The sequence below is a fragment of the Arachis stenosperma genome, chromosome 3 (assembly GCF_014773155.1).
Source record: "Arachis stenosperma cultivar V10309 chromosome 3, arast.V10309.gnm1.PFL2, whole genome shotgun sequence".
Lineage (NCBI taxonomy): Eukaryota > Viridiplantae > Streptophyta > Magnoliopsida > Fabales > Fabaceae > Arachis > Arachis stenosperma.
Window position 1 is genome coordinate 164,632,758 of NC_080379.1, and position 13,332 is coordinate 164,646,089.

Genomic DNA, 13,332 nt, shown 5'->3' on the forward strand with positions numbered 1-13,332 from the left:
CCCCACAATGGCCGCCTCCACCTCGTCTAGGTCGTCCAAACTGTATTTCTCACAGGGGGAGGCCTCCAACCAATACAGGGAAAACAGGGGGAAGAATTCTCATCTAAGAAAAAGGGGTGGTGACCCTCTACAGCTTGAACTTTGAAAAAATAATTTTTGAAATCGTAGAAGAATTCTTCAAAAAGGGTGAAAATTCTCCGACCTTGTATGGCTCGGAAGGACACCCATTGCTGCTTGTTATTTAGCCCACTAAAGGGCTTAGTCATATGGAAAAGATAGAAGAAAATCCTCAAAGAGGTCGGAAAATCCAAAGCGTGACTAATAAATTGGTAAATTTTCAGAAAACCCCAAGAATTGGGGTGAAGTTGGGTAGGGGCAACTCGACAGTGGCGCAAAATAGCCATTTCAAATTCAGAAAACGGAAGAAAAACACCCAAACGGGTAATCATGCTCTCATACATATAGAAAAAATGAGGGACCTCCTCGGAACCCCTCCCAAAACAAACCCGGTCTTCCAGACCCGGGGCCACCAACTCATACTTGGGCTCATCCTCCTCAAAAGTACAAATGCAGTGATGAGTGCGAAGATGGGTGATGAACTCGGCATCAACCAAGGGTTCCTCCCCCAGGACCGTAACATCAACCCATTGAGCAAGAACTTCTACAGAAGACATTTTTCTAAAAATACGATGAAAACCTACAAAGAAAAAAGAAAAAGAATAAAAAACGAGAGTCCCTAAGGGGATACGAAACTTAACAGAAGCCTACAACGTCACTTCTCCCTCTCCAAAGAAAATAAAAAGCATGCAAGCAAAAGCGATTAACAAAGGGAGAGAAAAAAGAACCAACCTTTGCCGGAAAAAGGTAGGAGAAGATGAAAGCCTTCAATGAAAGAAGTCCCACAAACTGATATGAAAATGCTTTACGGATGAAGTCCCACGAACTGATATGAAAATGCTTTACGGATGAAAGGGAAAAATTTGAAAGATCGAAGAAACGAAACAATGAAATAGAGAGAAAGTATTTATAAGCACGATAGGGGCATAATGGTAAAAGCGGGGCAGTCATTTAATGAGAATGCACCGTTACCAAGGCCATCAATCCCTACGCACATCCCTAACGGACATGACGCTTGATTAGACGTAACTGTCAGAACCAAAAGGCTACGAAAAGTCATGTCGGTTTCAGACCATCACGTCGGTCCTCCTACAAGTCGACTACGACCCCGGGTAGAATACTCGAACCTAAAATCTTGAAAAGAAAATTGGGCTCGAGTAGGGGCACTGTTAATACCCTGGCCCAATAATAAAGGCCCAGGATCAAGCAAAAGGCCCAATCCAAAGGGTTGGACCTCACCCAATACCAACCTTCGTCTTATGAAGTCGGTACTCACCACAACTTGCTCTAAAGAAATCGGGTACGAGGGTTAACTGGCAGATAAACACTCATTCAAATGAGTAACTGCCCCAAGAATCTCTCTAACCACTTCACAGAGTCATATCTTAACCTCCCTAAGATAAAGGGACGGTTAACACCCTAAAAAGGTGGTACTACTCCAACGGTGGTTATTGGTTCACCACTATAAATACGCTGACACCTCTCAGGTATCTCTAAGTTCCAATACATTCTAAACCTGCTTAACCCCATGCTGACTTAGGCATCGGAGTGTCTTTGCAGGTACCACCCCCCATTCTTTCACATACACAACTCGGAGGCGGCTCCCAGACGTAAACCAAGTCAGAGACCACACTCCTCCAACGCTTGGGCCTCACAAACAAGCCCAACCACTGTCCGGTTCTAGGTAAGCCCCGGAACAATATTGATATTACAAGTCTAAATTACAGTATTTTACTGAATTTTGACTGAAAAAAAAATAGTTACATATTTCTATCATTTAATTTATTTAATACACCATGCGTGCTAACACTAACGGTATTTTTTTTAAATATATTGATAAAAATATATATAATATAATTATAAATATAACATAAATAAATAAAATATTAAATAAATACAAAACAAATATGTTTTTGAATATCTTTGTTAAATTTTATAAATTAGAGAATAAATTATGTATTCAGTTGTTCGGTGATCACATAAATTATCAAGTAATTGGATTGTAAATTAATTTCATAGTGTACATCTTATTTTTTTTCTTATTTTTGAATGAAAGCAAGAATTAAGAAAATAAATAGTACAATATGTATGTTAGTTATCTTCTAAATCTCGTCCAAAACTTAAATTCAGAAAATTCTCTGATAAAAGACGAAAAAACAGCATGTGAAATAAATTTCAAGAATCATAATGAAAAATTTTTAACTGCTTAATTAGAATGCTAATTTGAACACTTATTACTTGTTAAGTTTCGGACTATATCTTATCTTCAATATAGATTTTATTTGTGTAAAGATGGAAGTTGACACAAAAGTAACTGGATCTATATGTCTTCAAGAATCAACCAATTAATATTCATTTCTCGAATCCTTTAGTCTCTACCATTCAGAACCGTTACAGCATTGGAGAGTTAGAACTACTTTGACCATAAATTTAAAACGGAAATGTTTAGTAACTAAAGAAAATTAGCAAAAAATAGTCATAATTTGTCTTATTTAACATTCATTAATTGTTGCGATAATTAATGAATCCTAAATAAAATAAATTTTGACTGTTTTTTTTGTCTTCCTAACATTACCCATTTAAAAAAGTCAATACAGAGAAACTAATTTTACATGACATAATTTATAATATAATTGTCATATATTTTTTTTTCTACCTCCTTATATTTCTCTTAATTTCTCTCCTAGTTTGGTTGAAATCATATTTTTTAAAATAATGAATATGTAATCTATATTTTTTTTAAATATTTCTATCCCGTTATTTTAAAAAAAAATGATAATATTATTCTTATTTTTTATATCACTCCATATATGAATATTTTACATTTATAATTGAATAAATTTACAAAAAAAAATAACATTAAAGTAACAATATCCAATTATCCATTTCCTCTTCAAAAGCCGGAAAAAAAAATTTGTATTCTCCATCAGCGAACTAACCAATAAGCTAAGGGGTGGACTTAATTAGACGATCAAAACAATTTCTTTAACAATAATTTGGAATTGACGTTCATAAATAAAACGACTAATTAATACTTCTAATTATTATAGTCTTTGGTGCATATTTAATTAGTTATTATGAAATTAATTATGTTAGACGAGATTATTTCAATAGCATTATATTGAGATATTATATTATAAAATATAAAATTATTTGTATATGAGTGAACTAATAATTTAATTTTTGTCCATTTTTTAGAATAACAATATGATCTCTTAAAACAAAATAATTTACTTGAATTTCTGTTCTTTATTTCTGTGACATAACACTAGTTTTTGTGGGTATTTTTTTATCAACTCTAAATAAAAAACATTGACGTATACAAGAATTTAATTGTCTCTAAATTTAAATTAGTTAAAAGTTTATTTATCCTTATTCTTTAAATAATATTTTTTAAATTATTTTTTATTTATTATATTAATATTTTTTTAATAAACTATTAAATATATTGTATAACAAGCACAAACTAATTAATATATTATTCAAATTTAAAAATATTATTTATTATAAAACTAAATAAATAATTTTCAAATATAATTTTTAAATATATAAATAATAAATATTAATAATAATAACTCTATGATATACTATTAGTATTATAATCTAGATAATTTTCACAATAAAGTGAAAATTAATGAATCATTATTTGATATAAAGTAAAATTTTTCTAGAATAAATTATTATTTGTTCCCATGAAAAATACAATCGCTGACAAATATACCCATCAAATAAGGAAATTAACGTTATACCCATAAAAAATTAAACTCGGTGTGACAAAAATATCAAAATCTTAATTTTTTGTTATTTTTTAATAAAATTCTCAAATTACCCTCCTTTGTCTTCAACCCCCTCTCTCTCTTTAACAATGACACCTATTGATCCTCACTCATTCACCGAGTCAACTCAGCCAGCCGTTACTCACACAACTTTAACTCTATACTTCGACTTTCCCTCCTCCACCATCCACACCTCCGCACTCTTTACTCTCCAAACCTCCCACTCCGGCCCCTTCTTTCTCGACACTCGTTCTCTCACCATCCGCTCTGTCCTTCACGCCGACGAAGCCATCCCCTCCTCCTTTTCCACCACCTTTGACCCCATCAAGAACATCTTCCTCAGATCACTCTCACACTTTTTAACCACTCTTCATTCTTTCGTCCTCACCTTCTCCACCTCCCCTTCCTCTTCCACACTCTAATGGCTCTTCTCTCCAGAAATCTGCAACAAAATCCACCCTTACACCTACACCAATGCCAAGCTATTTATGCACACTCTCTATCTTCCCCTCCTACGACACTCCTGTCTGAAGGATTTACTACTCTGTCATCCTCAACATCCCTTTTAAGCTCTCCGAAGTCATGATTGCAAACCACGTGACGACAACACCGCTACCTTCGTCTCGTTGAACTTGAACTGGTACAACCAAAACTGTTGGTGGAGGAGTTTGTGATGGAATAACCGGTGCTTCGTTACCTCTTTGCCTTCGCAGTTGGGATCTAAGACTAGGGCTTATGCGGAGGAGGGTTCGATGGTGTTGGATTCAATGACGAATGAGTTCGAGGGATCAGAGGATATAATTGGGGAAGGAGACAAGTTCTTCGAAAAATACGATTGGAAAATGTTTGATTTTTTGGTGCTATTGCCAAATTTTTATTACGACAGAATGAAGAATCCAAAGATGGTATTCTTAACTCTGACTGTGATCAAAAGAGATAACAACCGTGTTTAGGTTGTGACTCATGAACTTGCTCACATTTAGACTGATAACTTTATCACTAACAAAACCAATGAATATTTCTGGCTCAATAAGGGTTTTATTACATATGTTGAGAGGAGGATTGTGGAGGCTGTGCAAGGAGAGAAAAGAAATATAGAGAGAGAAGGGAGGGAGGATTGAAGGTAAAGAGAGGGTAATTTAGGAATTTTATTAAAAAGTCAATAAAAAATTAAAATTTGAATATTTTTGTCATATGGAGTTTATCTTTTATGGGTACAACGTTAATTTTTTTGTTTGATGGATACATTTGTGAATGTTTGTATCTTTCATGGATACAAATGGTAATTTTTTTAATTTTTTTATTTAATAATAAATTTAATTTTTATCTCTTTAAATTAAATTATAATAATTATATTAATAATACATATTGTCATAAGATTACAGATAAAGAATAACGTCGATTAATTAAAATTTTACGTATATTAAAATTCAATTAAATCTACATATATTTTACTCAAAATTAATTAATATTTTGAGTAAAATATATGTAAATTTAATTAAATTTTAGTATACATAAATTTTAATTAATCTACATTATTTTTATATTGATAAATCTTTATCGATCTGTAACTTCATGATAATATGTATTATTAATAGATTAATAATATTATTGATGTTTTGAGTTTGTTGAGTTTATATATGTAAAAATTATATTTGAGAATTATTTATTTAGTTTCATAGTAAATAATATTCTTAAATTTAAATAATTTATTAATCACTTTGTACTTATTATACCATCTATTTAGTAATTTATTAAAAAAAATTATTAATATAATGAATAAAAAAATCTGAAAAATATATTGTTTAAAGGATAAGGATAAATAAACTCCCAACCAATTTAAATTTAGAGATAATTAGGTCCCTATCTATTTCTGAACCTGACACATTAGCGTTTTCTATTCAGAGTTTACGGAAAAATACCCAAAGAAATCGCGTTGTGTCACGAAAGTAGAGGATAGAGACCGAAATAGATCGTTTTTATCTTAATAGACCGCGTTGTCATTCTGAAAAATAGACAGAGACCAAATTGGTAGTTCACTCTTTGCATATAATTAATTAGGAGTTATAGTTTAGGGTTAAATATGATTTTGGTCCTTAAGGTATAAGTCAAAAATTCGTCCCTAACCTTTTTTGCATATAAAATCGTTTCTAAAATTTAACTTGGTTTTAAAATCGCCTTTAGCTTAAGGACTACAACTATACGGAAGTGGCGATAGAAGTGGAGACAGATGCAGATCGTGGACAGCTTATTCTTCTTCTTCCGTTTTTCCTTCTTCTGACCCTTCTCCCTTCCTAAAAAAAAAACCACTCTTTTTCTCTCTTTTTTTATTTTATAATTTTTTTAATTACGAGTAATTTGATCCAAAATTTTAATACTTAAATAAAAAGACAATTTTAAGAGTTGGTTTTAAATTGTAAAGACAATTTTGTATACAAAAAAAATTAAAAACAAAAAAATATTTTATCCATACTTTAAAGACAAAAATTAAATTTAATCCTGTAATTTATCCTGCGATTTGATTCATTTAGCCCGCTAAAAAAATTATACGACATTAAATTTAAATTTGTAGGGAAAAAAAATCTGTCTAATACGCATGTCTGATCCTTAGATTTTAGTAGTGCAAGACACACTAAATTAAATATATATTATTTGTTGTTTAGAATATTTATGAATTATTACGAATTTTATTGAATTTTGCAAGAATGTTACTTCTTGTTTTTTAATTTAGAATACTTTTTGTTGTTGAAATTCAATATGTTAATCGAAACATTGAATTGTCGAGTTGTTATTTTCATCTTATCTTTTGTCATTCATCTATTCTTTTTAGTTTAATCCAGGTTAAACCGAAAAAATTCGATTTAAATTCTAAAAAAAAAACACCTTACTTCTACTCAAATTTCAGTTTATACAATTTTAATTTGTTTTATTTTAAAAAAAATTATTTCTGGTGAATTAAGAAAGACACGTACACTTTGTGACTGCACATTTAAGCAAACATACCCATTTAATTTGTCACCCGGCCCCTAATCATAGTCTAGTAGTTAAGGATTATTTGTAAGCAATTTTCATCGACTGTTAGATTTAATTCTCCACTGACAATTTTGTATATCTTTTAATTCCTGTAATTTATTTATGAGAAAGTCTAGAACCAGTAGATTTTGTGGTTTTTAGTCATCAATTAGCTATTAATGATATTTTTAATAGTGTGAGATTACATTTAAGGGTGTAGAATCATTCAATTTCCTTTTGATGGTTAAGTGTTGGCCAGAATTTAACAAAAGTGCTGGCTCCCTAGCACTTCTCTTTATTTATTTTTGGCTTTGGTTAGGGAAAAATAAATTTAAATGTTTGATTTTGAAAACAAAAACAAAACAGAAACAGAAACTTACCGGTTAACAAAAGAAAAATAATGTTTTTCAAAGAAGAAAGAATATTTCTAATTTTCATGTAATTCCAAAATAAAATTTGAAATCTTTAAAAGAAAAGTTAACGAATTTAAGAAGAACTACTTTATTTGATTTAAAAAAGTAAAAAACATTAAATATAGTTATTTTAAAATTTTATTTACTTTCTTAATTAAAAAATAATATAATGAAATATCTTATAAAAGGAGATTTTTATATCAATTAAAATATTGTTTAATTTATATAATTAATTATAAAAGATATGCTAGGATTTAGTCTAAAAATCAATCAAGTTAATTTTGGAAAGAATTAATGGTGGGTGGAAGTAGCATTGAATGTGAGGTAGCCCTAGCTTTGATCCAAAGTTGGTGATTGCTCTCTTTGATCCCCGTATTCCTTCCATATTTCACAGTCACCTTTTTTTCAACTCAAATTTATAAGTTTTCCACTCTTATTCTTTTCCATTCCAATCTGTTACAACAATATCACGATTCTCTCTGGTTTCTGTTAATTAAATCCAAACTTGTTCACTGCACTCTCTACTCTTCACTCTTCTTTTCTGCTATGGCCGCCAACAACAATCCGCATTCTCTCACTGATCAGAATGCGAATTCTATGCTTCCGCCTATTCTTGATCATCAATTCTCCACTACCCCTGCTCTTAGGCTTCTGGTCGTTGATCATGATCCTGAACACTTAAGACTTATTCAAGATATCGCTTTTCAATGCAACTATCAAGGTAACAAGGTTTCTTTATTTATAAACAATTCAAGTTTTGATTTTTCATGATAAAAAAGTAATCTTTATGCTATACACAAATAAATGCAGTGACCACATGCTTCGAGGGTTCTCATGCTTTGAATCTTCTTCGGGAGAGCAGTGGGTGTTTCGATGTGGTACTATGTGATGTTCATATGCCAGGGATAATGGATGATGGTTCTCGGTTACTTGACCATGTTCTCCAAGAATTCAATATTCCTGTCGTAAGTAAGTAACTTTGACTACCGACCTTGTTTGAATGATCAATTATTGATGATTAGGGATATTAATTAATCATGATTATGGTGTTGGTGTTGTTGCAGTGATGTGTGCAACAGATGATGAGTCATCAAGTGCAGTGATGGAGGGTATGAAAAAGAAAGGGGCTTGTTATAATTTAGTTAAACCTCTTAGCGAGCAAGATTTGAGGAACATGTGGCAGAATGTGGTGGAGAAAACCCAGAAAGAAGTTTGCTATGATGATGATGAGAGCAAAGGAACAGTGAATAGAAGGAAGAGGAGCTTATCAACGGAAAGAGACGATCGTGATCATGATGTTCAGCCCAACACTCCTAACAAGAAGCCACGTTTTATTTGGACCCCAGAAAGGCATCAAATGTTCGTCGATGCTGTACTCCAACTAGGGATTGATAGTACGACCATTCTTTCTTCTTCTTCTTCTTCTTCCTCTTCCTTTTAATTCACGTGCGTGGGTGTTTACTTATGAATGCAAGTTTCAATTTTTCAGAAGCTGTGCCAAAGAAAATTCTAGAATTGATGGATATCCCTGACTTGACAAGGGAAAATGTAGCAAGCCATCTCCAGGTATGTTACTAATGCAAATAATAAACTTGCATTGTGTATGTTACATGATTTATTTGAATCCTAATTTATTTGAACACTGTATAATTATTCTGTTGTTATTGGTTTGCAGAAATATCGGATGCATCTTAAGCAGAAGAGTGAGGAGACTATGCAAACAAATATTATTGGGAAGCTAAATGTTAATAGAGAAGCTAATAAGCAACTTTGTGCACCATTGAGGGTTCAAGCTACAACCAACATTCCTCAAATTCCACAAACACTGCCCCTTCATCATCAATATTATTCTTCATTATCTGTGCCAACTGTTAGTGCTGCACCTCATACTTTGAAATTCCCTAATAGTAACCCCTTTGGTCTCATCAACAACAATGGCATTGTTGGAAGTAACATGGCACTTAATCATCAGAATAATGATTATGGTCGGTATATTACTATGAACCTAATGCAACAGCAACAACAGCGACAGGTGCAAAATCACTACCATCATCGTAATCAAAGTCATTATTATCCAATGATGGCTCCTCAATCCTTTGATGGAGCTGCTTTTCAAGGGAGAACTAGGGGAGGTAGTGGTGGCTGTAGGAGTGATCCTCTTGTTGAATACAATACATTTTCTTCATCATCGTCAGCACCACTTGATCATTATCATCATAAAATGAATAATAATTCAGTCAGCGGAAGTGGCAGCATTGCTGAGATTCTGAATGATGGCTATATATCATCATCATCAGCACCACCCTCATCATCATCGTCCCTTTCTCCAACAGGATTCTTCTCAAGAACTCACCACCAGCACAATCATCAGCAGCTTCCAGCCGGGGACCTTGACGACAATTTTTGGGACGGCCTATATACTCTTTGAAAAATAACAAACAGTAATGTCGCACTTTTATGCTAATTAAGAAAAAACATTATCAAACCAAGCACATTGAGATGTTCTAGATAATCTGTATCTAATAGAGAATAATTGTTTAAATATTTTTGATATAGATCTCATTTAAAATAAGATCTTTTGACATTTGGGTGATGCTTTAAAATCATTTTTAGAATTTCATTTAAAAAAATTAAGATCAAATTTATTAGATGTGATCTTTGAATTTTTATAAATTGTATGGGATTACTTTTTTCTTGATTATTAAAGTAATGAAACTATTATCAATAGATGTCAATTTCATAAAAAATATACTTTTTTTTCTTCTTGAACAGTCTTTCGTTCTCTAAAAAAAACCATCAATTCTTTAAAATTTTTTTATCATTATAGTTGTAGAAAGTTCAGAATATATATAATGTTAAATAGGTAAAGAAAAATTTTAGTTACAACAATAAATCTTAAAAATTATAATGTATACTTACTAAGATTTGAATTTTTTGTACTAGTAAAAAAAATTCTTTTTAATAAAATAAACTAAATTGAGTAAAAAAAATGAGGCAGTTAACCAATGTCCATTACTACAACATGCCAACTATCTGAAGTCTAAAACCATTATGCTGAAATAACCAGGCCAAAGCCATTCTACTGAATTTAAGTTAAAAAAAAGAAATACTATGTGATTGAGTTATGTCATATGTGAGTATGGAACTGACTTGCATAGAAGAAATGCAGCAGCTGTAGCTCTTTCACAAGTTCCCACTCTATATGGTTCTTCTTCAACATCCATTGATTCCTTACTTGATGGTTATCAAGGACAAGTTTTCATGGATAATAATCACATATTATAACTTTGGTTTATATCAAGGTAAATCACAAGTACTTATCAACCTTGAGGTTTAATTTTGATTGAGAAAATGGATTCAACCCAAATTATTCTTTTTTTTCAAAAAAAAGTCTAGGACCAATAATTTTTTTGTTTTGTGGCCAATACTTAAATAATCTCATACCATTAGATGTAATCTCATACCATTAAAAATACTATTGATGGCTAATTGATGATTACAAAACACAAAAATTGCTGCCCCTAACACTCCTCTTTTTTCATATATGTTGTCTTCACATATTAGGGTTAGTTTGGATATAAGCTGTCTTTATATATTAAAATTAGTTTAGATTAACTCTGGAAAGAAAGAAAGAACTTAAATTTTTTATTTTTTATAAAAGTTTTTTTAATAAAAAACTATTTTATAGTTAGATAAGATTTTTTTAAAAAATTTAAATATAAAAAGTATTTTTAGTTTTATTTAGATAAACAAAAAAATTCTTTTTTGGTGACTGAAATAAATTAAATAAAGAAAAACAAAACAAACAAAATAAGAAACTGCTTAAATAGAGAGACAGTCTCATTTAAGACTACTCTTAAACTCATCCCAAGATAAAAAATATTTTTTATTTAAATTATAGAAAAGAACAAGATGAAAACACAAAATTCATTATTAGTAACTACATCTCTTTTATATGTTTCAACTCCGATCCTAATACATGCCATTAACATATCTCTAAAATATAAAATACTATACAATCTTCTTTAGTAGTCTAATATTTCTATCAATGCAACTAAATATCCATTAAATTATTCTATTTTTCAGCTATGTTTTTTACAAAAATTTCAAATATATACTTACAAAGTTACAATAACTGCATCTAAATTTAATGCTTTTTTTCTTAAATTTAATTTTGATAAACTGTAGTATAAAATTATTAGTGTAAAACTATTTTATACATACATCCAATTATATAAAGTCACATTATAAAAAATAACTATTTTACGTTGATTGCATAAATGATCATCTAAGAGAATGATTATGATTGCACGATTATGTAAAATGTTTTACACTATCAATACATGAAAATTAAATTCTTTTTTCTTTAACATTCAAAAAAATCAATTTAAAAATTTAAAAAGTAGTTATTTTAAATTAAATTTAAAATTTTTAGAATTATAACTTTTTAAAATAAAAAAAATACTAAATCATTTAATCTGGGAAGCAAAGAAAACAAAAACAAAAATAAGAAAGTGTTTCGCAAAAGGTAGACAACGTCTTTTAATCTGGAAGCAAGAAAATAAAAAACAAAAAGTTAAAAGTTTTTTTTAAAATGAAAAGTTTTTTTAATGTGAGTGTAGTTTAATATTTAATGATATTTATTTTGATTATAAATTTAAAGGGATTTTAGATATGTTTAAAAAATATTTTGTGTGTTATTATGTTATTTTAAATGTGTCCTAGACTTAGTTTATTTTGGATATATTTCAAAATCTTATATTTGTTACAAAGTTTAATTAGATAAAAAAAACTAAAGGTTTAATTACTCTAGTTTTGCGAAAATTTCAATTAGATCCTATGTTTTTTTTTAAATTAGGTCCGTGTATTATTTTTTTTAATTAGATCCCTTTTGACAGTAATTGACTTAATTTAATAGAGATCCAACTAAAAAAATTAGTGCAGGAACCAAATAAAAGAAAAAATAGTGTAAAAACCCAATTAAAAAAAAATTTAGTACAACGACTCAATTGAAAAGAAAAAAAATACGGAAATCTAATTAAAAATTTCGCAAAACTATAAAAAATAACCAACAGAATAATTAAATCAAAAATAAAATCAAAATACAAAATTCATGACTAACAACCACAATACATCCTTTGTATATTTCAACTCCTAATATACATACCACTAATATGCCTCTAAAATATAAAATACTACATCATCTCTCTTACTGTAATCTAATATTTTTATATAGGACTGCATGTGTTTGCTCAACTTAATTATATAAATAAAAATAAATAAATACATATTCATAACTTATAAAAGAGATATCTTTAAATTGCTCAAGAATATTAACATGACATCATTTGAGTTTGTTCTTCTTATGTAGTTATGCAAAGCAAAACAAGTTCAAAGGATTTAAAATTGAATTTTAAACTTAAAATTAGTCATATTTTGTAAAAATTTTCACTTTGTTTTACAAATCTCAAAAGTTTGCTCAATAACATACATTTAAAACACTTTGAATAATAACGGTTAAAAACTTCATCACATGATGTAAAAAGAGTATTATGTAATCTGAACAATGTGCTAAACTCATGAAAATGATATTTTGCATTTTTACAATGTCCTAAGAATCTTTTAAATATAGGTTAGCTAGAATCAATCTTTACCTGAATTGCTTTTAGTTAAGTATATTCACACAACGGTGTAAATTATTGTTCTTCCATTTATTCATTTTGATTTTGCTTTTTGTTTTCTCAGAAGAGATATATGTATGATATATGTATTTTGGAATGAGGGGTGTTAGGGGCCAATAGAATTTGTAATGTGTAGCTATTAATTAGCCATCATCAGTGTTTTTAATGGTGTGAGATCATATGACATCTAATGGTATAAAATTCTCTCATGGTATAAAATTCTCTCATTTTTCTTTTGATGGTTAAGTGTTGAACAAATTTTAATAAAAATGTTGCTTCCTAAACTTTCTTATTAAGTTATTTTAACATTTATTTCAAATATAAATCTTTTGG

At 29.7% G+C, this 13,332-nt stretch overlaps 1 protein-coding gene across 1 annotated transcript; it reads left to right on the top strand.

Moving 5' to 3' along the window:
- Positions 1-7,864: 7,864 nt before the first annotated feature.
- LOC130967200 (two-component response regulator ARR14-like) lies at positions 7,865-9,746 on the top strand. Its single transcript, XM_057892016.1, has 5 exons — positions 7,865-8,039; positions 8,129-8,287; positions 8,383-8,712; positions 8,808-8,884; positions 8,994-9,746. Exons 1-5 carry the CDS (start codon positions 7,865-7,867, stop codon positions 9,744-9,746), a joined length of 1,494 nt encoding a protein of 497 aa, XP_057747999.1.
- The last annotated feature ends 3,586 nt before the right edge of the window (positions 9,747-13,332 follow it).